This window comes from Zonotrichia albicollis, chromosome 11, assembly GCF_047830755.1.
Source record: "Zonotrichia albicollis isolate bZonAlb1 chromosome 11, bZonAlb1.hap1, whole genome shotgun sequence".
In the NCBI taxonomy this organism is placed as follows: Eukaryota; Metazoa; Chordata; class Aves; order Passeriformes; family Passerellidae; genus Zonotrichia; species Zonotrichia albicollis.
The window spans coordinates 3,375,033-3,402,578 of record NC_133829.1 but is presented as its reverse complement, the minus strand read 5'-3'; the positions used below and the strand labels follow the sequence as shown (position 1 = coordinate 3,402,578).

At 42.6% G+C, this 27,546-nt stretch overlaps 1 protein-coding gene across 6 annotated transcripts in view; it reads left to right on the top strand.

Annotated features, from left to right (window-relative positions):
- Positions 1–27,546, top strand: part of MEF2A (myocyte enhancer factor 2A) — an 81,395-nt gene that overhangs the window by 48,853 nt on the left and 4,996 nt on the right. For 2 of the 6 annotated variants that reach the window (XM_074549185.1, XM_074549186.1), the window contains exons 4-9: positions 6,839–6,976; positions 9,854–10,073; positions 10,265–10,324; positions 20,270–20,460; positions 22,003–22,026; positions 25,548–25,677. In XM_074549185.1, coding sequence (XP_074405286.1) covers positions 6,839–6,976; positions 9,854–10,073; positions 10,265–10,324; positions 20,270–20,460; positions 22,003–22,026; positions 25,548–25,677 — 763 coding nt within the window. Of the gene's footprint in view, positions 1–6,641; positions 6,774–6,838; positions 6,977–9,853; positions 10,074–10,264; positions 10,325–20,269; positions 20,461–22,002; positions 22,027–25,547; positions 25,678–27,546 lie in introns of all 6 variants that reach the window. The other 4 variants (XM_074549190.1, XM_074549187.1, XM_074549188.1 and 1 more) reach the window with 4 other exon arrangements.

Genomic DNA, 27,546 nt, shown 5'->3' with positions numbered 1-27,546 from the left:
CATAATGTCAATTATTTCCTTTTTAAATATCACTACTAATTGAGCACAAGTATGGAAAATATTATTTAAGCAAGCTGAAAGGAGAGTATGTCAATAGTTCAGATTTTCTTTAGCATGCAGTATTATGGTTGGGGAGCCTGCCAGAAAGATTGGGAAGGTCTTGTTCTTTAAGAAGTTAAGCTCTCCAAGTTGCTTAGCTCATGGAAATGTCTGTCATAATCTAATTTGGCCTCCTGTGCGTTTCAGGGAAGTTTTGAAAGCTGGGCACCACTCCTTCCCTGAGCTGGTTTGGGATGGATGTGTTTGTGGCTATAATTAGAATGTGAAATTTGAACTGATAGCGTGGCAAAATGTAATTGAAAATGTGTCAGGGATACTGAAAGGAGCAGTATTAGGGCTAAATGTAAGTAGCCTCCCAACTCAAAGGACAGGAAAACAGCTCCATAAGGAAATTTGCAGATGCTTCAGTGGTTGAAGTTGAGAATATTGATAGAGCCTGAGGAAAATATATCGAGTTTGTAAACATCACATAAAACAATACAGTACCTCTATCTGTGGAAAAAGAGTTTCAGCCTACAGAAATAATGTTGATGAGTTTAAATAGACAAAACACCATTACTGAGCTGAATTATTTGGTTTTTCTCTGGCTGTTCTCGTTTGATGTTTGTGGAGATTCACTCCTGTTTGGATTTTAGACAGTGGTAAATTCATGTACAGGGCACTGTAGGGTCAAGGTCTGACTCTGCAGAGCTGTGTTGTTAATTTAGAGAAAAGAAACAGCAATGATGATGCTTCTGTAGCCAAACTGACCCGCAGGAAGTTTAAAAACTAAAAATAGCTTTGGGTGACTAAGAATAGTCCTCGGGTACTTGAATATGTTTTATACATAATAGGGGAGACATAATGATATCTAAAGGATGAGACACCTAACTATTGTTCAGGCTGATGAAAGTGGAATATTTTGTGTTTGAAAAGAAGAGAAAAACAGCCAGATTTTAGGCTCAACTTCTTGGCAATAATATGTATCAGGAAGCAAATAATAAAACAATTGTCCTGCTTTCAGCAGGATGTTTCTGTGCGTGCAGAGCCTGCAGTGATACAAGTGGTCCTTGCCTGCTGAGGGAAGGGAGCTGAGCTGCAGTAAAGGAATATGCCCTGCTTTGTCTCTCTGATCTTTCATGTATTAAGAAAGAAAACTGGGTGGGAATCTGGTGCTGTGACTGCTTTATTTGTCCTTCTTTCTGTGACTATCACAGAAAAAAAAGGTGTGGCTCCTGATGGAGGATGTGAGTGTCAGTGTGGTGTGGCTGAGGTTTGCTGCTGCCAGCGGGGCTGGGCCGGTCCTTCTGCCTCCTCTGCCCACACGTTGGCACCCACCTGTTCCTGCTGCAGATGAGGATAAACCAGCAAAACCAAGTTAAATAAAGAATGGACAAGGAGAATTTTTTTTCATTTTAGTGAGACAGAAATACTCTCCACTATTGAATGGCATCTCCAGAGCATCAGGGAACTTTAATCATTTGTCCTTTTGATATCCGTGGTGGAGGTGCCTACCAGAGCAGCATTGATACTTAGCAGTGCTGGTAGGGCTTTTCCATTACTTCAGGCCTGAGGAATATTTACACTTTAAAAAGTTATGATATTTAAAACATATTTACTCTAAATTTGTGCTGCTTTGCAGCTTTTCCATGCTCTGATTGCAAGAGCAGAAGGAGAACTAGCCACAGGATTTAAGTGAAAGGGTTTGTCTTTTCCAAGGGAAATCACTTTTCATTTCAGTCTTAGTCAAATTTTGGACATGGTTTTCCCAGTGATTTGGGATGAAATACCAACAAAAATCCTCTCTGGCCAGCTCCAATAGTAAGTGCAAAAATAGAGCTGTTAACATGATACATGGTAGCTTTGACAGCAGCAACCATTTCCTTTTTGTGTAATATTACAAGAAACCAAGCACTGAGTGTTTTGAATGACCTGACACTTTTTTACACTTCATAACACTTTTTACACATGAGGTCATCCTAAATTCTTGCTTTAAGGCAGAAAAATATCATTTCCTGACGTGACAATGAACATAATCAAGTTCTTTACAGTTCTGCCAGGGCTGGTAAGGAGCCCAGATCACAATATCAGAAGTCTTGGCTTTTTAACCAAACTCACTGATGGGAGCACAAAACCCACTGATTGTGCTCTTTAATCATCAGCAGCATTTCCTTTTGGAGCGGGGTGGAAAGCCGGGGTCTGGATGGGAAGGGGCCAGCTGGGGCTGTCCCTTGCTCTCTGGAGGCAGTGACCCATCCATGTTTGTGGGCTCAGAGTCCCTGCTCCCCAGAGCTGCCCCTGAGCAGGGTCTGGAGCCCCTGGGGCCGGGCTGGAACAAGCCTGGAGGACGTGGAGGCTTCATCTCCTGCTCTGGGGGCTCAGCAGCCTTCGGGCTCCTGCCTTCCACGCGTCTCTGTTGGATTTTGTGGAACATGAGATGGTTGAATATCAGCTCTGCTTCCTCAAGAATCAAACAATAAATGACTTTATTGTGCTTTTATACTCTTTGCTATTTGTATTATCAGTTTCAGTAAAATTTATATTGAATCGTAGAGAGAAGCCAGTTATTCCTTTCTGTTGTTGTTTTGCAAGAAGCCCTTCTTCTGTTCCTTCGGTGCTTCTTGCCAAGGCATGGTTCTTTTCTTAAATTAGCAAAATGCTAATTTTAATTGCAAAGTGCAATTAAAAACTACTTTGCATATGTGTGGGGAAGTTCAGGAAAATATTGGGGCTCATGTACCATGTGCTTGACTGCAATATTTAAACCCATCATAGCTGGTCCAGCCATTCTCATACAATGTTTTCTAAGTTCTGCCATTCGAATCAAAATAAATCAGTACTAGACTATAGTGGAATAGAAGCAGCTCCTGGGTCATTCTGCAATATCAAGATGACCAAAACTGTCTGGAACACTTGTGTAGTGACTTTGTGTGTCACAAAAATGTATTTTTGTGTTTCCTTCATTCTTTTAAAAAAGAGATTTCACACCTGCATTGGTTCGTTGTAAATACTTAGCATTATTTTCTGAGTGAAACCAGTATTTTTCTCTCATCAGTTAGTGCAGCCTGAGATCAAAGCTGCACAATCTTAGTTACTGGGGCACAATGCAGTGTGTTGGCAAACACGTTGGAACAATTTCCAGTAATTTTGGCTAAGTCTTAGAGGAAGTGGAAAGTAACACAGATTTACTGAAAGGGCTACACATTCCCTTACATGATCTGGAAAACAAGACTTCACACCAGAAGGTAATTGCAGTGAGCATCCAATAACAGAACCTGAAATTTAATGTTCTTTTCCCCTCTTGCTGTGGTAAGAAAAAATTATGCCTTATATCTATTAGTCTCCACTGCAAATACTGTGATTTTGTTTAAAACAAGCTTTTATATCGCAGTAGAGAAATAAAACTCTCTTCATGTTACACAAATTATTTGGTCTCACCAAATTTTTCCTCTGAACAGCCTCAAAGTTAATAACATTTTGATCTCTGTGTTAACATCTTGGAAATTGCTCAGGGAGCCGAGTTATTTACATTATTTGGAGAAACAACAAATTTTAGCCCTGGAGAATCTCGAGGGCGGAGTCAGCCCTTGTTTGTGGATTTGGCTTTGTCGGGTCCCCGCGGAGCGGTTCCCAGAGCCCGGGGCCGGGGCCGCTCCCCGCCGTTCCCTGCGGGGCCGTGCCCGGCTCTGTGGGGCCGTGCCAGGCTCTGTGGGGCCGTGCCGTTCCCTGCAGCCGGGCCGTGCCGGGCTCTGTGGGGCTGTGCCGTTCCCTGCGGGGCCGGGCCGGGCTCTATGGGGCTGTGCCGTTCCCTGCAGCCGGGCCGGGCTCCGGCGAGGCCATGGCAGGGCCGGGCCGGGCTCTGTGGGGCCGTGCCGTTCCCTGCAGCCGGGCCGGGCTCCGGCGAGGCCATGGCAGGGCCGGGCCGGGCTCTGTGGGGCCGTGCCGTTCCCTGCAGCCGGGCCGTGCCCTGCTCTGTGGGGCCGTTCCCTGCTCTGTGGGGCTGTGCCGTTCCCTGCAGCCGGGCCGGGCCGGGGCCGTGCTGGGCTCTGTGGGGCAGTGCCGGTTCCCTGCAGCCGGGCCGGGCCGGGGCCGTGCCGGGCTCTGTGGGGCCGTGCCGTTCCCTGCAGCCGGGCCGGGCCGGGGCCGTGCCGGGCTCTGTGGGGCAGTGCCGTTCCCTGCAGCCGGGCCGGGCTCTGTGGGGCTGTGCCGTTCCCTGCAGCCGGGCCGGGGCCGTGCCGGGCTCTGGCGGGGCTGACTCCCCTCGGCCGCGCCTGCCCGTGCCAACAGCTCGCGGCATTCCGTGCGCAGCCCTGGCCACCGAGCAGGAATGTTTTACTATTGTGTTACTGGGCACTGATAAAAGTTCGCAGGCTTTTTATGGTCAGGTCCTCCAAGTGGCACTTGGTGTTTTGGTGATAAGGAGGCAGAGCTCTGGCTGTTGGACCCAGCCTTATTATCTGTGACAGGGAACTGTGGCTTAAATCCCTCCACAATGACAGGAACCCCATCTGGAGTGACGGTTTCCAGAGCCTGAAACGGGAGATACTGAGGCATTTTCCTTCCTCAGGAGTCAAAGCAGAGTTAACCCCATTGTTAGCAAAAATGACACACAGTCACCGAGAGGAAGGAGGCATTTTTACATTTAAATCTCTTCCTTTTTGTTTAAATCGGAGGAGGATAATTTACCATTGGGGGAGAATGAGCTGGCAGCATTACATTTAAAAGCTTTCACTGGATTTCTTTAGACTATCGAAAGGAGCTCTGCTGAAGCTCCTCACTGCAAGACTTCAGTTGCCTCAGCGTGTTTGTCACAGGAGCTGCACTCTGTGCATGTCTTGCAGCCCTTTCTTTGCAGAGCCTCCGTGCAGCTCCGTCATCGTGTGCCGGGCACCGCGCGCTGACGCCCAACGCGCCTAAAGACATTTGGGTTCTATTTGCAGAGCGCCGTGGGCTGCAGGGGTTAAGTGTAATCCAGATTACCCAGCGTTAACATTTTCCCTGCTGATATCAAAGTGTAGCAGACTGGCAGGCTGACTTGTTAGGAAGGGCTGTGAGAGGGATAACAGGCTCCGACCTTGAGAGGCCGAGCAGCCGGCCCTTGTATGGCCAAGTCCATTTGCGTGTCCGGCTATTGGTTGGAGGAGCGGCATCGGAGCTGTGACAGGTGCTGGAGGAGCCTACACCTGTTTTCCCCATATGCTGATTTAGTGATTACATTTTTGTGGGAGTTCCAGATACTGTGTGGGATACGTGGAGCAAGCCAGGAAACTTGAGAAGGAATTGCAGCTTATGGTGAACTGTGATATTAAAGAATTTAAGGCAGCGAATTGGATTTTCAATTCCTGCTTTCAAACTGCGGTAGAAATAAGCAGGATTTTGCATATATATGAATAGCGAGGAAGTAGTATGTATTTTTTATTGTACTAAAAAATCAGTTGACAGTAAAAAAATGCTGGTGAATACTATGAGCTAAAATGTTTTGTAAATCAGAATTTCAGTGCGTAATGGAAATTGCTTCTATAGGAAAACACGGGGGTTTTTTATGGCACTGGAAACGGCAGCTTGCAGATTTCTGATCTTTAGGGGTTTTAATGTAAAATTCATGGAATATAGAAAATTTCTGACAGAAAGAAAGTATGCAACTCCCTCATCCCTGTACGGTCCTACTGCTGCTTTATGTACGAATAACATGTATCTGTTTAAAATTTTTATTGCTTTACTTTTGAAACGTTAAAAAAAATTAAAGATTTTTTTTTTACAGGTAGTGCTTTAAATACTGTTTTGTTACAAATTAGAGCTTGCAGAGAAAAATTTCTGATTGTGTAATAGGGTATAAAAGAAAAACAAGAAATACAAATATATCTTGTAATTTGGTCACGAGACCTGTAGTTTCACATCCTTTCTTTAATGGCTGGATTGTAGACAAGCTTGCTTTTTTTTTTTTTCCAGGGGATGTTGATGTGAGTTCTCCATCAGAAAACAGGAAGTAGCTCCATAAAGTTAGTCTGAAGGACTCTGAAAAAGCTTATATTTAGCAAACTAAGTCATTTTAGAGAGGCATTATGTAATTTCTTTTTTGCGGTTCTTGTTATCGTGCAGGATGACAGGAAGATCCTGTCTTTGTCAAGTTTCGAGACCGAATGTTACAGATATTAATGTCCTGCAGTTATATGTTTGTCACAATATAACTGTATGCTCTTTAAAATGTGAATATTAAAATTGGGATGCTAAAATCAATTCATTAAAGATCCAGTAAACTGGCTTTTAATTACCGGTGAATACGTGAACTCCTTTGCCACAAGCATGAATGTTCCTTGTCAGGCAACTTCTCTCCATCAGCCAGTGTCCAAAAATGATTTTGCTTGCAGTGCTGGGAGATGAAGTGGTTGTAGGGGGAAGTTACCTGTGAGATGGAACCTGGGTGAAACTTTTCTTTTTGTGTACTTTGCCACTATCTTGAAAGACTGATTCTGTCTGTTGCACAGTGAGTTTTGTCTGTGAAATTTTAATGTAGTTTCAGGGGCTCTGAATGATTCAGTAGTGTACAAAACTTCTTGGCAAGTTAGTATGATTTGTATGTGAATTTTCCAATTGTATTTCAGACCTTAAGAAAGAAAGGCCTTAATGGTTGTGAGAGCCCTGATGCTGACGATTACTTTGAGCACAGTCCACTATCGGAGGACAGATTCAGCAAACTAAATGAAGATAGTGATTTTATTTTCAAGCGAGGCCCTGTAAGTACTTTTATTTTATCTCTACTTTTTATTTGTTGATCCTTTTTATTAACTTCATTATTTAGGCTCTGAACAAGAAGGAACACAGAGGGTGCGACAGCCCGGACCCTGACACTTCATATGTGCTCACGCCACATACAGAAGAAAAATATAAAAAAATTAATGAAGAGTTTGATAATATGATGCGGAATCATAAAATCGCAGTGAGTACTAAAGTATGGTTTGTGCTTCTCTTACATGCATGAGAATTTTCATGGTGTTTGCTTACCACTGAAAACCACTTCAAAGACAAGAGGATTTAATGGCTTGAGAAGGGAAAAGGACTTCTGAGGAAAAATGAGGTTGTGATACCTGGTCTTGTTAAAATACATTTTATTGTAAAGAATAAGAAGAATCATATCTAGCTTGGGTTTTGCACTCCCAGTTTTTCATACCTTTGGAACACGAAACAACATTTCAAAATTTCAGGAGCCTACTGCATTACCTAATCCTACCTAAAATATATTTACCAAGATAGGTTTTTGTTGTGGGGTGTAGGATCATTTATTTACATCTTGTAGGTCTTCATCTGTCTGGTGATCAAGATTTTACAGTACGTGACAAGCAGGCACATAGAATTGGATTAATTTTGTCATCTAACTAGTAGAATTTATTTTGCTCAGGTCTGGATGTAGAAAGTTATTTAGATATTTAAAATCAAGGCTGCTGCAGAATGAGAGCCTCAAAAGATTGCTCCTCTGAAATTCCAATGGATATTTCCTTGAACACTGAAGGATATTTAAAAATTTTCTGCCAAGTGCCAACCCAGTGTGCAGCCATAAGTCACTTGGCTCCAGAACTTCAGTTTGGGGATAAAAGGAGTGGAAATGTTGCATGTTTTTTGTGGAGGTGTTCACAGTGACATTTAATTTCCACCTACAAAAATCAGTTAGTGTTGAGTATTACTAAGTATTTTCTAAGCAAAATAATACAGGGCTCTGGCACAGCCTTTGAATATTTTAAGAATGCAAATCTTGTAGCAGTTAAAGGAGATGAACTGGGTGGGTTAATCTGCACAGACCCTGGGGCACTTGAGTAGTGTCTCCAAATGACTGCTGATATTGGAAATCATTTCATCATTCAGAGCCCAAGAGATCTCTGGGGACTGAACAGCAAACTGACAGTCATGACACCCAGCATCACTTCTGTTACGTGATGAATAAATATAAAGCCAATATATTTTGGGTTTTCTTTGTTTTGAAGATTCTCATATCTGACATTTCCGTGTTGAGACATCTTTGGGCCTCATCTCTCAGTATGTTACAGCTAAATGGGTTTTTGGGGAGAAGCCCAAAAGTCTGTGTGGACATCAGTGGAAATAGAAAGGGCAACATTATCTTTTAGCTCTACAGCTCTGTATTTGTAACTCAAATCTGACCAATTATGTGTTTGTTTCCAGTACTTGTGGGGCTCTATAAGAACACAGTTTCTCTTGTTCTCGAGCACTCATTGCTGTCAAAGGATAGGAATGAGGCAAAGCGTGAAGAATTCGGTCGTAACCAAATGAACACCATAGATGGGCAGACAGCCTTCATTGTAAGGTGTGGGGGGAGGCTGTCACTTATTGGTTCTGTTGAATAGGTTTCTATTGAGAAACCTACAGAAAAAATGTTCCAGCTGTTCCCTCCTAGCAGTGTGTTCAGCATACTTCAGGTATTTCCAGTTTAGTTTGAGCTGCTTGACAGTGTGCTGTGTAAAAACACCCTGGGTTTGGTAGATACTGAGTAGTTTCCAGTGGTTTCCCCTGAAAACAAGCACCAGCAGGGCTTGTCATTGGTTAGATACTGTGAATGATTTGCTAGCTTTGTGTTGTTCTGCTTCATTAATTTTTCCTTCCATCTGTGCCAAAAATTGATGATTATTCTTAGAATGCTTCAGTAGGGACATTGTTGTTGGCTCTCACTAGTAAGAGGTTTTGTTTCTTGTAGAGAATATATTCTGCTCTCTGAATTAGTATAGTTATTGTTATATTTCTTGTATTATCTAACTTTTCATGCAGAAGTATCATTCTAAGTGATTTTTAAGCTACAGATGATGAAATTGCATTTTTTAAAGTGTACTTGCTAGGTCATGTGTGTTGGTCATTTGCCTTTGACCCCTTAATCACGGCCATCACCTCTCTCTATTCTGTCAATAAATACTGCTGGGGTTTTGTCCTTAAATTGTACCTGTCATGGTTTTGTTTCCAGTAATTATAAGAGTTGTGAAAAAAAAAATAGTCCCTTTTGTTTCAGAAACCCATCACTGTCAAAGGATAGGAATGAGACAAAGGCCAAAGAAGTTAGTCATGACCAAATGAGTACCATAGATGGGCAGGCAGCTCAGCTTTTGATTCAATAGCTGTTGAATAACAAACATATATACTGCAGAAAAACAGTTGCCTTTTAAATAATGCTGTAAAAACTAGAATAAAAAATATTAGATTTGCAAAAAAGATGGAATGGTTATTAAAGCAGGGGTTTGGGGAGCCTGAAATGTTTAAATTCAAATTATTGAACTTTGTGATTTTCTAAAGATCTGTTTATTTTTTTAAACAAAGTGTGAGAGATTAGTAGTAATATATTGGCAAAGTTATTACTAGAAAATGTTATTTACTAACTTGTTCTTTTTTGTGTGATAATTGTTTGTAATGTGCATGTGTATGCTTACATTTTGAAGGTACAACAGTTCATTGATTTGTAGACATGTTTAGCTTGTCATTGCTTTATAATAATCCAAATTAACTGTTAGATTTATTGTATTTATAAGCTTGTGAATTCATGTGAATACTTTTAGTTTTCTCTGTTTGAACTTTACATATTTGAGAAGTTGGAGTAATTCTTTGGCACTGTAAATTATGTCATGTATAAGAATTTAACACCGTACTTTACAACAAATGGACGTTTTAAAACTGTGCGCTTAATAGACTTTAAAAACTAACAGAATTAACTTTAATAAAAACCAACAAACTGCCGTGACAGAGTTTTTCTGACGCGCTGTTTCTGCAAACACAGCTCATGCTAATGGCGCTGTCTCCTTGTTCCTCGTCCTCTCTCCCGCAGCCCGGCCTGCCCGCCCAGAACTTCTCCATGTCGGTGACGGTTCCGGTGTCCAATCCCAACACTTTAACCTACAGCAACCCCGGGAGCTCCCTGGTGTCCCCATCCCTGGCTGCCAGCTCCTCTCTGACGGACACCACCATGCTGTCCCCGCCCCAGAGCACCCTGCACCGCAACGTGTCCCCCGGGGCGCCGCAGAGACCGCCCAGCGCCGGCAACGCAGGTGAGGCTGCTGCCCCTGCCCCTGCCCCTGCCCCTGCCCCTGCCCCTCCTTCCGTCCCCTGCCAGGAGCCCTCCTCAGTAACAGGCTCCCAGTGCTGCCAGTGCATTTGCACAGCTCCAGTTTTGACGTACAGAATTCCACGGTACTGTAATGGGGCAAGTCAGTTTAATGCTCTGGCTTCTTTTGATTAGGTGGAATGCTGGGGACAACTGATCTCTCAGTGCCAAATGGAGCTGGTACCAGTCCAGTGGGTAAGTGCAGTACCATGTCTTTGTTATAAAAAATAGTCTCGTGGTTTCAGTTTCTCAGTTTTTCAAAAGCAATTTTTTATTTTGACTCTTTGGAAAAAGTGGCTGTGGGAGAACAAAGGTCGTAATTTTTTTAGCTGCACTGTTATTGTCAAGTTTTATAAATTATTATCAGGCATTTAACTTTTTACTGCTGTGCCCTTTCCACTTCAGTTATATTTGCCTTTTTTATTTTAGTGGTTTTCAGTAGTAGCGTGCTGCTGCTTTTGTGTTTCTCTACAGGTGTAATTGCAGCATTCTAGAAACATCTCATGTTTGCCAGATCTGAACTATTGCACTAAAGGCAGCTCAGCTCAGTTCTCAACTTCAGTATTTGCAGGACCTGGATGTTTGATGCTGGTTGTGGTGCCAATCAGAATGAAGCAAATACAGACTGTGTTGTTTGTATTGCCATGTGTATCTTGCTAATCATTTTCTAGCAATTACACGAAGAAAGCAATAAATCTTGGAAACTGATAGCTAGGATCTGTCTTAGTTTTGGATGATGATCAGAATTTCTTTTGAAAACAAATTAGAGATCTCGCCAAAAATCAAATCCACAATATTTTTTGGCCTTCAGTAAAAATATATGATAGCACTTTTTCATTTCAATAATATTTTGTCTCCCCTAAACAAAATTTAGCACTCTGATAGAGGGGCAGGCAGCCACTGAAATGTGTCGTGCCACAGACAGACAAAATAAACGCCAGCTCACCCACTTTGGTCACATTCCTCCTGTGCCTCTGGAAGCCGTGCTGGCTGAAGGTCAGTTCTGCAAACACACCCAGCTCCCCTTGGGAAGTGTTCATAGCATGGAATTAGAGAAGCAACTGTTGACCTTTCAGTGTTTGCCCACTGGCTACTTAGTGTGGCAGCTGGGAAAAAGTTCTTTGAACATCAAGTCAGGCAATTGAATTGATGAATAAAAAATGCTGCAACTCTCCAAGGCTGAAAGCACAGGATTGACTTTCCACTCTTTATCCACTCCTTGGCTATGTGCAGCAAAGATATGAAATATTAAAGAGTGGTTTCCATCAGGTAAGCAAGATTTTAAATGGAGGAAGCTTCCTCAGTTGAAAAAAGATTACTATTTTTAGAAACTGTAGAGGTCAGATGTTGATTTCCGTAGAGTTTTTCAAGTCAGACTAAATAAGTTTATTATCAGGCTGTTTCAGGCCTCTTTTCCCAAATCAGGCTTTGTTAAGAGAACCTTCAGATTTAAGACTCCTTCCTCCAATAAGCAAATAAAACAGTGGTTATAGGTTATCAAACTCTAGAAATGCCCAGTTACAGCAGCTTGGGGGACATATTTAATGCAGTAAAATGTTTTCCTCCTTGCATTTATTAATAGTTTATGTAAAAAGTCAAAATGCATCACTTATCTCTTACATTGCAGAATATCACACCCAAGATGTTATACCCACTCACTTCTAGAAAGGTTTGTCATGCAAGTGAGAGTTGTGACTGTACAAGAACAGGGGAACATCTTTAGTGAAACTCAAATACCTGCTTAACACCAGAATGCTAAATTATAGTGGTACCCAAAGTTGTCAGAGCTCCACTTGCTGTAAGTTCTGGCATAAAAACTTTGTAACTATTGACAGGTGCACAGGAACCTTCTCAGTTACAGCCACGATCAAGAAATCATACGTAACCAGATTGACTAAATCTGCTGTCAACTTGAGCTTGACAGCTGCTGTTGAAATGTATCTCATGTTAATTATGGCTGCAGACAATAATGGTTTTAGTTTCTTGCTGCACTTATTGTAGAATTCACTTTTAAAAAATGTATTTTCTGCTTTTAGCTTCCAGGTTGGTTTTTTTTTTTAACTTCTCAGGAATGGAGAATTCTCCTGTGGGTTTAGTGAAAGGTCACGTGCCAAATTTGCAGCTCACAATGTATAGGAGTGATGTCAGAGGTAAAGATGGAGTACTGGCATATCCATATTCCCATATATTCTCTTACAAATAAAGGAAAACTCCATCCTCTTCAATATTATGAAGTTCTTGGGAATCTGAGGTTTTGTTCTCATTTTGTTGAAAGACACTTACATGCCTTTATCTCTTAGTAACAAGCAAGTAAAGGTTATCTTGCTTATTTGGGACCCAGTTCAAACAAAGATGTTGCATAAAATGGCTCATATTGAGTTCACACAAGTCCTTTTCTCAAGTCCTGTGTAACTTGATTGGAATGGAAATGATTTGCTTTAGCAGTCAATCTGCCAACTTAACAGTTTTTCTGTGGAAAATAACTTTGAGTAAAAATATCTGCATGTTGTAGCAAAGATTGGTAGGTGGTTTTTTATATCCAGAACAGAAAATTTTGTGATCACTTTATAATACTGAGAGCTTACTTCACATGCAGCTGTCATAAGTCTGAAAAAGCATTTTCATTTTGTAATATTTTTAAAATTCTACCCACCACATAAAAAACATTTGCTGAAAATTTTTACTTGGCAAATATACCAGTTTTGAGAGGGAAAAATGTCCAGCATTATAATGGAGTTTGCTCTAGAGCTAATTTATTATTTTTGTTAATTAGATTAAATGTTTCTGAGCTAGATCATTGATGATCTTGTTGCTCCTGGTCAATGTTCAATGGACATCAAACGTGTTCCAGGAGCCTCAGATCACCAGGATGGGGAGAACACTTCAGGCAAAGTAGAACCTCACATGCCCAGATACAGGGGAGAGTTTCTTTGGCTTAGAGATGGATGATGGATGGATGGAGGGATAAGGGATGGATGGATGGATGGATGGATGGATGGATGGAGGGATGGATGGAGGGATGGATGGATGGAGGGATGGATGGATAAGGGATGGATGGATGGATGGATGGATGGATGGATGGATGGATGGATGGATGGAGGGATGGATGGATGGATGGATGGATGGATGGATGGATGGATGGATAAGGGATGGATGGATGGATGGATGGATGGATGGATGGATAAGGGATGGATGGAGGGATGGATGGATGGATGGATGGATGGATGGATGGATGGAGGGATGGATGGATGGATAAGGGATGGATGGAGGGATGGATAAGGGATGGATGGATAAGGGATGGATGGATGGATGGATGGATGGAGGGATGACATTCCAGTTTGCCATGGGTGCTGCTTTGCTGTGTTCCAGTGGATTGGTATCACCCCATGAAGCATCCCCAGGTTCCCAGTGGAATGCACTTGCAGTGACCTTGTGCCATCCTTGAGGACTCTGAGAACCAGAACAGCTCAGAAGTAGCACCACAGTTACTCAGTCTCTGCTTTTTCTTCCACACCTTTCACATGTGGTGTTGAGCCAGAACCATGCCAAGGACCTGAGCTGGTTTTCAGTGCCAAGGCTGCATGAAAACCATAAACCTTGAGACCTGAGTTCTTCCCAGTCCCAGGGGATTCTTAAGGAATTTTTGGAAGTGGAGGCTGTTTATGATTTCACAAAGGCACAGTATTTTCTGTCTGTACATTTCTGTGTCAGTGAAACAGCCCTTCTGATCAATAATGCAGATTAAGGACACAGTTAATCTTTTGGAAAAGAAAAATAAAAGAAGAAGAAATTCTCTTTCCTCTTACATTTTTACCAGGAGAATGGATAAAAAGATCTGATCTGCTTGAGTACTGAATTTCTCCTCTTTGTTCCAGAGCTATATGTTCTCTAATGTCCTCACCGATCTTTAGGTTTTGAGAATGTGAAGTAACCTCAGGAATACTGATTCTCTTTGGAGCAGAACTGAAGGATATATCTGCTGGAAAAGCTGTGAGCTGTTGGATCTATACTAAGAGTCAGTGTAGATCATGTGTGGTCTTTTATCCTGGCCCGAGGAGGGGTTTTGCAGAGGTGCCACTGACAGCTTGCACACACCTGTAAACTGCTGGGAGATGCCAGAGAGGGATCAAGACAGAACTGAAAATAGCCACACCTGTAAATGGTTCCCTTTGTCTTGAGGGCTTGGCTGATGGGGGAGGATAAAAGAATCTCTGAGCTTGGTTTTGCACAAGTCTGAATCTGCAACAATCAGGAGTGCACAGAGGCTTCAGTAACAGAAAGGCTCTCTGTGCACACCTTTCTAGTCCAGTTTGGTTTGTGGAATGAGAGACATCCCAGCAGGGGTGTCCAGCTGGCTCCTGAGAAACACCTCATGCAGTTTCAGGCAAATATTTTGCACTGATGCTATCAGCATCTTCCTTAAGAAAGCAGCTTTTTTCTGCCTCTGCCCCACTCTGACATTTCCACAGTGTCCCTTTGCCAGCCTGTTAACCTGCATCAGCTCCAAGCCTTGGCCCTGTGGGAGAGGACCACAGAGGAAAGCAGCTGCAAATAAACCCTGAGAGCAAGGTCCTGCTTCAGGCTGTGCTCTCCTGTGCTGTTTCAGGGCTGGGCTTCCTCTTCAGTGTGGCAGGTAGGAGCAGTCCCAGGCAGTGTTCCCTGGTGAGAGCTCCTCTCTTCCCAGCTGTGAGGAAAGGATCTGACTTGAGAGTGTTGGTTCAGCTGCTGCTAGATGCAGCACCCAGAGGTTCCTGCTCTCAGCAGGGTCAGCCATGGTGGCTTTGCCTTGCTCTGCCTCTGGCAGGAGAGCTCAGTGCAGGGAAGGGGCCCAGGCAGCCCTGAGGGACATCCAGCCCGTGGGTGCTGCAGCTGCCGGGCTCTCCTGGAGCAGAGGGACTTGTGGCAGAGCAGCTGTCCCACAGGGTGTGAGCTGAGCCTTTTCCTTTGCTAGCAAAGGCTGATCCATCCAGCTCTCTCTGATTAAATCAGCTCACAAGAAATGAGTGGCTGAAATCAGCATTAAAAATGTGCTGGCAAGAAGAAAGAAAGAATTTGATTTTTTTTTTAATGTAGCTCTTTCTCCTTGGAAACCACCCGTCTGCATGACATGAGGTCAGTTCAGCCCCTGAACTGCCCTTGGTTTCAGTTGAAATTTCATATCTTGCTGTATGTGTTTGTTATGTTACCAAAATTTCTGATTTACTGAGAGGTACATGCCAATTCTGGTTAGAATTTGCTATACAGAGAACAAATTGTTAATCTCCCAGCTGGGTTAAAGTAAGTCTCAACATTTACATAACGTCCCCTCGCTCAGGATGCAGTCACATCCCAGGTTGTTGGAAACATGTCATTCCTCTCCTCCTTGCTTTGCCACTCTACATTGGCTTTGTATAGAAACACAGAAATCAGCAAGTTTAGGAAGTAAACTGATGTAATTAACTGTAATCTGTCTAATTGACAGAAGACCTAAAGGACATCCAGTTGCTGTTGATGTTTCACTCAGCTACAAGAGCAATATGCCTTTATTTAGGTTTGCTATTGCATTCTGAACAATAACCACCCCTTTAAATTCTAAATATCCTTGAAAATTCTTTCTCCTTTTATGTAGCTGTAGGCAAAAGAAAATTTCCAACAACCTGGGAAATGAGCTCTTTTTAAAGTTCTGTAACATGACTAAGCATTCCCTTGACATTTAGTCATGTGTATTTCTTTTTTGCTGCCTTCTAATATCTAAAGTACTGCCTTAGAAGCATAAATCTTACATGTTAGACTTATTTCAAGACCTTATATTACTATCAAAGGTATTGATTTGTAGAGATCAGTAGGAATACATTTATTTCAGATTCCTTGAGACATTACAGTAAATCCTTTCCAAAGCTAATATAGAACTGGAGCTTTTTGAAACAATGGCAGAATCAGCAGTGAGTGTTGTACAGAGCTGAAAATGGTAGGAATGGCATATGCTGTTTTTAATTTGCACTTGAATCTGTCAAACTAACCCCAAAGTAAACAAATTGAGCAACTAACGCACACAGAAATGCTGTTGTTGGTTTTACTTGCAATATGTTCCCCTGCCCAAGGTTCTTCATGTCAGTGTTTTCCTCCAGTAGATCTTATCTGGCCTCCTGATGTCTTGTGAATCAATGGCTTGTTGCAAACATGATTTTCAGTTTGCTTCTAATTGTGTGACGTCTGTTGGCTTTTATGATGTCACTGGAGGCATAAATATTTATTTACTACAATCCTTACTTTTGCTTAATCTTACATGGCTTAGCTGCTTGTCCACAATCACTCCAAAGCTGTGTATAACTGTGTTCAGTCTTTCTCCAAAATGAACAACAGCAAAAAAAAAAAAAAAAAAAAAGAAAGAAAACCAAAAAACCACCAAACCCCAACAAAACACAAAAACAAACAAACAAAACCCCAAAACCGTAAAAAAAACCCAAAACCAAAAAGACACCCCAGAAACAACCAAATAAAACCACCAAAAAAGAAAGATTAATGGCATCAATGCCTGTAATTTATTCCTTGAGTAGTAACAAGTACATGGAGTACTTTCCAGCCACGTGTGTTCATTGTTTCAGCTGATGTGATTTATACAGTGAAATATGAGTCTGGCTCATGTAATTGAATGCTGTGTCTTGGGCTGCAGGACAGTAAATGAGATTAAGCTGTATTATGTCTCTGAAGGCAGAATATCCAGTTGGTACCATGGGTGGGTTGTAACATTTCACTCCAGAAAAGAAGTTGCTTCAAAAGTAAACACTTTCTGACTAAACAAGAAGTAAGCTAATGTACGTTGGCAGGTTTTGTTATCATCAAATCTAATTAAATTATGATTCATATAATTGAGAGCTTATATTTGCATTGGTGTCTGTTTTCCAAAGGACTGTTTTGAACATGCTTTCACGTCTGTTTTAAGGAATTAGAGTTAAATAAAACTCTTCCTTTGGAATTAAAAACAGTTGTATTTTTACACATATGTGGGATTTTATATTCTGTTTCGATTTCCAGTTTGAAAACATTTTAAAACATAAAGTATTGTCTTTGGGGAAGATCTATAGCAGGTCAGGTAGAAACAATTTCTGTATTATATGAAATAGTAAGTAGAATTTATGGGGTTATTAAGGCTTTGGTTTGGCAAAGGGCTGTGTAGTTGCATCATCCTGTACTCATCATCTTTTTCTGGCTCCTGACCTTGCTCTAAGAAATACCACACATTTAGTTATCCTTTCACTCTTAACTGGTAATTTGATTTTCTTATTAGATTATTAAAAGGGAAAAGGCTTGAAGTTTCATACTAAAAAGGAATATTCTGCACTCTTATTGCAGCCCCAGCTTATGATCCCTCAGGTGATCAATGCAGACACTCCAGTGTTTGCTCAGTGTTCAGTGCCAGCTCTTTATCACAACGGGCTGCTATTGCATGCATACCCAGAGTACTGCACACTTAGGAGATTTTTTATTCCCTTTTCTCCCATTTTAATTTATTCTAAACACTCCTTTTGAGAAGTGCTCAGCCTTTTGTCAGAAGCAAAGCTTTGCCTGCCCTGCTGCCGCCTGATGCTGCACAGAGCAGGCAGTGGCAGAGAGTTTGTTGTTTTTGACAGCAGCACTAAAAGCATGAAATGTTTCTGAAGGATTGGCAGAGCCCTGGAATAAGGGCTCAGGAAATGACTGGATTGGGTGTGGAGGAGAGACACTGTCCAGATTTAACACACGGGCTACCGAAATGCTGGAACCAGAGGACAGGAAATGGTATCATAGGATGGCCCAAAGTGTACAGAACCCCAGTGTTTGTACAGAGTGGGATTGTTGGGCAGCTTGAACTGCTCACAGCTCACAGCCCTGCCTTGGAAAGGTGACACTGACAGCCCCAGTGAGCAATAAAATGCTATTTATTGTTGCATTAAAGCCCAGACTTTACATCCGTTGTAACAGTAAGTTCTTTAAATGCTCTGGCATTTTTGCTGAAAATGGGAGGTGCCATAACAAAGTTTCAGATATAATTTGGTGAAAATTATGCCATTTTCCTCCCTAGAGTGTTTGCAAATCCATTTCCTTTTTACTCTGTCCATTGTGGAGGATGTCTCTCAATCTCTGCAGGCTGGCTGTAGCTCATGCCGCTCTCATTTATAATGGATAGGAATTGATGCATAACTGTGTTAACAAAATCAAGATTCTACGAAAACCATCTCTGCTTCAGGAATCTTAAGGGTAGCACAGAACTAAATTTCTCCTTTTGGCTTGTTGGTTTTTCCATGTGACCCAGCTGTGGAGAGTTTTCTCCTACCAGTCAAGAGCATATTTAGCTCTAGTGTGTATTCTCAGCTCCAACCCAACTTTTCAACCACTCCACCTAAATTTTATCACTAACCTAGAAGCATCTGAATAAATTCTGCTGTTTTCTGCTGAGGAGTGTAGATCCTTTAATCACAAAATCAGTTTCTGCTGTGGATTTTAATACAGAAGGAAGAATGCTGACATAAAAAACTTGACTTTCTGCTGTGTTCCTTCTTTCCCCCATAAGTTCTGAGTTAAAAGTCATATTCCCATACCTCCTATGCAAATGCTTCAGGAAAGTACTAAATTAGAATGACTCCTCCTTGCTCTGTTAACCTTGGAAAACTCAGGGGACATATCACATCATCCATGTATGGTCAGGCTTGTGGCACAGTGGGAAATGCACATAGTGAGTAAATCCAGAGGAGGCCTCCTCACAGCATCCTGGTGAATTCCCATCGAGGTTCTCACTGTGCCCTGGCTGAGGATCTTGGTGGTACCAGGCCCTTCCATGAAGTTTTTTGCCCTTGCTGAGACATGTTGCTGTTCTTCCTTCTTGCTGTGCTTTTAAAGGCATTCAAAATGTTGCTAAAGAAGGTAGAATGTGACACTGACAACTTTCTTATTTTAATTGCTTTTAGATTAATATGTATTTAATGCAATAAAATTGGATTGGGCATAGGGGCCTATTCAAATTAGAATAATAATGCAAAATTCATGCCAGCGTGGCGCTATGGGCGATTAAGAGAGAATTTCCCACACAGTGAACTTTGTCTCACAGACTTTTCCCTGATTGTGCCTATAAAAGCTGCTTTCAGACCTGCAGTGTTAGTGCAAACAGAATCTTACTATGAATTGTGTTTATTTATACACACACACACAGGTTCTGTAGGGTGAACTATGGGGTTCCCTGTTGCAAAATTCTCCTTAACAACTTTTTTTCTGTTTGCAGCTGAATAAGGTTTGTGTATTTTGGAATTGTTGCTATAAATATGTTTCTGTGATTGGAATGTGGCTTTAAAGTTTTTTTCTGAGAGCTATATTTTGGTTAACATGATTGGTGCTTCTGTCAGGATGGGAAAATAGAATACTGGGCACTTGACTGATTCACTGCCTCGCTGCTGTTTTCTGGTCAGTTCTGAGTGTGAGCTGAGGCCTCTACCTTGAGTGTATTCAACTCTTAGAGATTTCAGTGCTGAATCCTGGACCTGTAGGGTTTGGCTTGTCCAATTCCTCTTAAAATGAGTACCAGGAGTAAGGCAAAGACTTTGTTAAAGAAACCTGTGGGCATAAATTATGTGTATATCTGGAATGAATTTGAAGGGAAAGGATTTGTTCCCCTCATTCATTGTTGCTAAATATAATAATCAGACAGTAAGTATTGATACTGAAATTAGTCCTACATGTCTTGGAGGTATATGCAGAATAAATTTTAGAGACTTTAGGAGCTGATCTTTTGTTCTCACAGCAGCAATTCAGTGTAGTCCATGCTCTCTCTGTGGGGGTGGGGACCAAGAGGGGTTGTGCAAAACGCTCACTTTTCTGCAGGCTCAGCCTGGAGGAGCTTCAAAGGGCAAACTGAACACAACGGATGTTATTAGAAATAGTTCTTTGGCAATTTGCTCTTCTCAGCGTTTAAGCTGCCACAGCGTGCCCTTGAAGTGATATTCCCTTTCCATATTGATCCTCTGGCCAGAGTGGTTTGTGTTTGTTCAATTGTTCAATACTCAGCCCCTTGTGGGAAGTTTGTTATCGGAAGTTTTACGAAATAAATATTTCATAACTGCTACGTGAGCACCAAAATTTTGTATTGTCCTTCTCCTCAGTCTTACAGTCCATTTGTTTTTCCTCTTTCAGGAAATGGGTTTGTGAATTCCCGAGCTTCACCAAGTCTACTTGGTACCAGTGGTGGTGGGAATGGCCTAGGCAAGGTCATGCCTACAAAGTCCCCACCTCCACCAGGAGGAGGAAACCTTGGCATGAACAACCGCAAACCCGACCTGCGTGTCGTCATCCCACCCTCCAGCAAGGGCATGATGCCACCACTGGTGAGTTCAAACATTGACAGTTCTGGGTCTGGCTTTGTGGAAATGGGCTGTTCTGCCCACATGTACAGGGAGAAACTGGCTCACCTGCTTACCATAGGGCACAGGAACAGAGGGGTGTTTGTATTCTGAAATGCCACTGATGAAAGTCAGAAGTACAGATTGTGATGTGGGGAGAAGTTCAGCTTGTAAGGAATTTTTACAGCTGTAAAACAGCAGTCTGACCTGAATGTGGTAAGAGCACAATCACAGAGACAGGGCTGGGGTGTTTTGATCTGACATCCCTCTGACTGGGTACTGAGAACTCCGGTGGTTTGGAGGATGTGGGTTTTAAAAAGGGTTATCCATTATTCCGTGGAGGAATGGCTGATCTTATTGGTGATGTGAGCTCTATTAATGTGCCCTAAAGCACATTTTGTACCTGTTTTTCCTGGGTCGTAATGGCTGTGGGATGTGAAGAGCAGCTTCTGTGGTGAGGAAGGGCTGAGAGCAGCAGTGCTGTGATGTGTGGAACGTGCCCTTGCCTGTCCTCGGGGCTCTCGTGTCCCCAGCAGGGCCATCCCAGGCCCTGGCTGCTCTGCAGGGCTGCTCTGCTCCCTGGCACCGCTGTTTGTCCAGCCGGGCTCTGTGTCAGCCGTGAGGCAGCCACGGCCTCCAGCCCAGAACAGGTCTTGCAGGAAGTGTTGCTCTGTTTTTCCTTTAATTTACTGGGCCAAATCCTTTGGTCCTTGTTTTTTTGCTGCCATGTAGAAATTTGCAGTGTCTCTGTGGATGTTTTCTGTATATGGAAGAATGGGCCATAACCAGGAGGAGCAGGATATAAACAACACAAGTACTCTCTGTATAATTCCTATTTGTCTTTAAGCTACAACAAGTGCTTACATTTGTTACTGGTACTCATGATGAATAATGCCAAATTAATCCAAGTAACAAAAGCTATAATTAGCCTCAGAGTAATGATTCTTGAAAAAAAAAAAAGGTTTTTCTAGGAATACTGAAATGTAGGAGAGATAGGAAGTACACTGGCTGATCCTTACAGTGACAATTCCACTTCTAACTAGAAATAGAAGCATTAATGCAGTTCTGGTGTTAGTGGTGCACAGCACCTGTTTAATGTTGTGTTGTGCAGAACAACATCATATTCAGCTTTGGGTTTGAGTGTGTTTTTGGGGGAATTAGGAGATTGCAGAGTAGATGCTGGCATGGAATGATGGTTGTATGTGGACAGTGTTTTGTTGCTGAGCTGGTTTATTGGATCAGTGCAGGCAGAGGCTGCCGTGCTGCACATCCCCGTGTCCTTGGGGTCACCAGCTCTTGCTGCACCAATTTCCCCAAAGCCATTGTTCTCAGTACAGCAGGGTTTCTGTGACACCAATTTCATCAAGTATTACATTTCTAGCAGTATTATCTACAGAGTCAGCTAGCAAATCCACATTATTAATTAAAATGAATCAAAATCCTGAAGCACAAACGTGACTTTTTCTTTCATTTGAAAGCAATGCTATTTTTAGTAACTGTGTTATCCCTCTTGTTTGCTGAGTACAGTCGGAGGAGGATGAATTGGAGTTGGTGAGTTTGGGCTGCTGTTTGCTGAGAGACAGCAAGATGCTGGAAATGTCTTTCACTACAGCTTTTTAACTGTAGTTTCATTACATATTTTAAATAATTCCAGTGTTCCCTTGGTAGCAGACAAAAATATATTTGTTTTATCAAACTAAAAACCCGACCAATTCAAGTTGAAAACACGTTCAAAGTCAGTGCTTGCCATTTGTAAACTTCCAATTTTTTTTCCTGAAAATGTTTCTGTTTTTCTTGGAGGGAACATTGGAAAAGAGCCTTACAAAGTAACTGTCCATGTGTATAGGATGTGTACTGCCTTCTGTATGAAATACAAATAATCACTTCCTATCCCCTCAATTATTGGAATATTTTTAGGAAGTGGCTTCACTTGTGAAGTTCAGATTGTAACACCAGCCCTGTGTTACTTCTCTTCCTTTCAAGGAGATGACATCATTGCTGGTGAGGTCACCTTTTTGGAGGTTACAATTATTTCATCCTGCGTGAGATTATCGAACCACAGGGGTGTTCCCTGTTTACCAAAAGGGACAGAGAATTGCAAAGGAATAAATCTACCTTTTTTTCCAGTGGAAAGACATTCTGCTTTTAAAAGGAAACTCTTGGGATTTGAGTGTTTTCTATTTTTTTTTCCCTAAAGGTTTTAACATTTGGCATTCTCTCTGGAAAATCAACGTAAGGCTAAAATAATTCGTAACTTATTTTTAGAGCAAATTTCAAATTGTTTGGCTGCTGTGGCACAAACCAGGCACAAGATGCTGTGTCAGAATCACAGAGAAATAAATGGACCTATTGCAGACCTTGACTTCTTGTTGAACATGGACCTGTTGCTCATATGAGGCTCTAATTGCATGAAAGCATGGAAAAATTAGTGATTTAGATAAATTTCTTGATGAATGCATGCTGCTGGTTGATTTTTACCTTAAACATGAGAAATAGATTTAAAAAGTAAGGGAAAACAGTTTTTGAAATTCTAATTGAAGTTTTTAAGCATTATTGGGATGTCTTGCTAATTGAGCAGTGAAAGAGCTCTCCCACTTTCCTCTCATCTTCAGAATGGAGTGTCAGGTTTTCAGTGCAAGAAGGAAATCTCAGTGTAAAAACAATTGGTCAGATATCATTGGCATTGGGATTGAATTGAATTGGGATAGGGATAGGGATAGGGATAGGGACTGGGATTGGGATGGGAGCCCCTGGCCGGCGCGGGAGCGCTGGGTGCCGCGTGCAGCGTGGGCCATCTAGTGATGGAAGTGGGAGCAGCTGTGGCAGGAGCAGCACGGGGAAGGTGCAGGCTCTGCCTCAGAGTGCAAACACACCCAGGCACACCTGAGCCTCCAGCCTGGTGCTGATCCCCTGCTGGCAGCAGCTCCAGATCCCAGCTGGAAGCGCTCGCTCTGTGCTTGGGCTGAGCACTGAATGTGAAAAGCAGCGACCAACGGTAGCAGAGCATGAAATAGAGATACTGAATTCTTCCTGCTGCATTTGTACCAGTTAAAAAGGTTTTTAAAAAAATCCTGAAATTTGTTATGCTAGGACAACAAATATTGGGCTCATCTAAGTATCAGTATTGCTTAGTGTCTTTGTGTGGCTGAGTGTTCCAAGAATTAAATTCAGAAAGAATTTACCTCAGAAAACCACCTTTATTAGCCACTCAAAAAAAAAAAAATCCCATAAGGAAATCCTTTGGTCTGGATTGTTTCCCAGTATATTCCTCTTTACTTTTCCATTATGCAGTAATCCCAACTTTATAGGCAGCCATCCAAGAAAGCTTTGGAGAAAGGTCAATTCCTGACAGACACAAAAATCTGCTCTAATAACATCTCTTTATGCCAGATAAACTTGGTCTAGGGGAGATTTTCAGAAGTACGTAAGTGATTTAAAGGGATCAATTACAGAAAATCAGAGGGACTTTCTCTGGGAGCTTTGAAACCTGGGAGCTCTGAAGCAGAGTGGGCACATCTGCCCCTGTGTGTGTTTGGCAACAAATGCCAGAGAGCCCCCAATCCTCAGGAGGCTCAAAGATGGGAATTCAAAAGCAGCCAGACACAAGAGAGATCAGAAGCTGGCAGCCAGTGACAGCTGTGGCTAATTTTAATATGGGAGCTGTGATATATATTTCTTTCTTTAAATGGGAAAGATACAAGATTGATAACCCTCAATTCATCTTCATAAATTTAAGCTTAAATTGAACACAGCCCCATTTCTGTACCTGCTCATTCTGATATTTTTAAGGGAATGATGAATTTTTAATGCTGCTCGTTCTCTCAAGATTAGAGTGGAGAAAAAATTTAAGTGCTGCAGATCCTGAAATACCTGTGTCTGAAATAAAGGAAAGGAGTAGTAACTTCAGTCTTGTAAAGTTATGAAATGGATCCCTACCAAAGAGATGAGAAACTGCTCCTTTTGTAGCAAATATTTTTTCAGAGATAGAGGTTTGCTTTAAGAAAACGTATTTCCAGCAGACTGAATCCCAGCTCCTTGTAGAAATACAGGGTGTAGAAACTACTGCTCTTTCTAAGAATTCTGCAGATAAAAGCAAATATCTGTTCTTGAAAAATAAAACCCTAGCATTTTGTTCTTGACAGTATTTGTCATGGCCAAATGGTGTTGAACCTCATATTTTTCAGGAAGATTTGCAGTTGTCACTGTGGAGAGCAGAACATTCTGTGGCAGCAGCTTTGCTGTCTGGTGCTGTTCACCACAGTGTTTAATTAATTTTCTAACCAGCAAATTTGGTTAGAGCTTATCTCAAGTGATATGTTTGCTGCAGATGTTCATTCCAGTATATAGGAAGGACTACTATTAAAAAGCCAAATTGTGCCCACAGTTGAATTATCTGAGACAATCTAGTTTAGCTGTTTTCCCTGTCAGAAAAGCACCGTTGCTCTTTGTGAACTCCAGTGTCATTTGCTTGGAAACATATCTGCATTATAACAAGTGCTCTCTCAGTTTCTCAGGAACCATGGGAACAGCAAGATTATTTTATCACTGAAGTCTTATCAACACAAATTTAGAAGATCTCTGTGTTCCTTTCAGGACAGGTGTAGTCAGCACAGTGTCAAAACTGGCAGCCGAAATTTGGAAAATTGGATAAACAACTGTGAAGTGGGAGAATCTCTTCTGGTGGAACTGCACCTCACCATCTGCACTAAAACCTCTTTAAAAATAAGACTCGAAACTCTTAAATCACTTAAGAACTTCTGAGAATTGTTGTGTGTATCCCTAAGAAATTGCATTAATTTTTGTGTGTCCTACAACGCTAACACTGTTGAAATCTGCATGCTTGGGAAGTGGCCCAGTGAGCCTTCAATTAATTTTTCATTTCAGTTTGGCAAGATCGTTTTGGTTGTCTTGAAATATTTTAGCTTTTTTAGAAAACCAATCCTGACAAAAAGGATGAGTTCCTAACTCAGGCAGAGCAGAGCAGCAGGCTGGGGTGCAGTGCTCTGTTACAGTGACACCGCATTCCCGTTGCTCTTCCGGGCTCACAGGGTTTGTTGTTTCCATCCTTGCAGAACACCCAGAGGATAAGCAGCTCCCAGTCCACGCAGCCCCTGGCCACCCCCGTGCTCTCGGTGACGACCCCGAGCCTGCCCCCGCAGGGCCTGGTGTACACGGCCACCTGGGACAGCACCCCCAGCACCGGTAAGTGCTGCTGGCAACGAGCCCGGGGCACGGGCACGGCTGTGCCCACACCTGTGCTCACACCTCACACCTGTGCCCACACCTCACACCTGTGCTCACACCTGTGCCCACACCGGGTGATTTCAGCTCTCCTGGGATCCGGGCCACGCACAGGGAGGGACGGGGTCTGTGTGGGGTTCCAGGGAGAGCCTTTGTTGAGCTCCTTCCTCAGAAGGGTGCAGGGGTGAAGGCCCCTGGGGCAGGGAAAGCAGGGGTTTGTATGGGGACAGAGCACCCGAGCGAATGGGATGAGGGCACAGGGGGGGAACAGAGGGGAGGGACCAATAGGATACATCTCATCTACCTGCAACAGCAGGGCATGCTGGGAGAAGCTTTTCTCTCACCCTGACAAAGATGCTGTCACCTGAGGGGTTGAGGGGAGCGTTGTGGATTCTTTTCCCTCTTGGCCCATGGGCCTCCACAGCTGGGGTCAGGGCTGGGACTGCACACAGGAGTCAGATACCCAGGAAATTCACATTTCTGTGACACCTGACTTTGTTTTCCTCTTCAGTTCAAATGAAGGCTCTTACTCATCAAAACTGAGCCTGTAACAATCCCACTGGGAACTGGAGTGCCTCACGTTTGGGCAATAGCTGATCCTTCAGTACTTCTCTTCTTCAGATACTTTTAGTGTCTGCAGGACCTTAAAACTACTTTTTATCCAGGCTGGGTGTGATGTAAGGCATTTGGTAATGTGAAAGTGATGAGTGGTTTGCTGGCTGGGAAAGTAGTTCATGAAAGTCAAGTACTGAGTGATGGGACATGAGGCAACGGCAGCCTCAGGTTGCACAAGGGGAGGTTTAGGGTGGGTAGCTCTGGTGTTCAGTGGCTGTTCAGGGCAAACCCTTGTGCTCCTGCTCAGAGGAGCCTCAGGGAGTCTCACCTGACACAGCCCCTGTGTCCAGGACGCTGCTGCAGGGAGAGCTGGGTGCATCCCTCACTCAGAATAACCTGGGAGCTGCTGCTGGAACTGAGGGGGGCTGGAACCTCAGGAAGCAGCAAAGGCACTGGGAGCTGATGTCCCACGTAATGGACAAGTGCTGGGCTGTGATTTTAAACTCCAGCCCATTTCCTTTGAGAATGCAAATCATTTGTGCAAAGCTTTCAGCCTTTAGTGGTTTTCACACACTTCAGAATCATTTCTATTAGATTGAACCTTTCAGGGGATTTGCAGGAAGAAATTTGATATTGAAACCAAATTGTTGCCTGGGGATTCTCAGGGTAGTCTCCACTTACAGCACAATTTCAGTTTTGCAATTCAAGGACTAAGATAAAATTTAAATACCTTAATTGTTTTTCTGGATTGATAAAGTTGTTTTTTTTCAGGACTGGAAGGGATAGCTTCAGCTCTTGGATCCTTAATTAAAATGTTGGATATCAGTTTTCCACAATCACCCTATTTTATATAATCTGTTTGGGTATTCTGTAGATTGTTGGAGGAAGGGCCAGAACTAACTGAATTACTAAAACAATCCAGGCATTTAAAAAAATATTAAACCCCTTGCAATCAGTTCATTAATAATTGACACCTGGGCAGAGCACACCAAGCCATAAATTCCTGGCTGCAGGTCAGTTGTTTTACAGAGGTACAGACTTCCAGTGCTGCTCGTGGGGCAGCAGTGCTGGTTTCTGTGTGCACGAGGTGCTCTGGTGTGTGCATCTCACATCAGGTCACTCCTGCAGCAGGGCTGTCCTCCTGTCACTGCCAGCAGATGTGGGATTATTTAGGGAATTAATAATGCAGCTAATTGTGTAGTGACTTGTGTGCTCTTTGGAAAAATACCTCCTCAAAGCCCTGGCCCCAGACACATTCTGTCTGTCAGAAGTTAA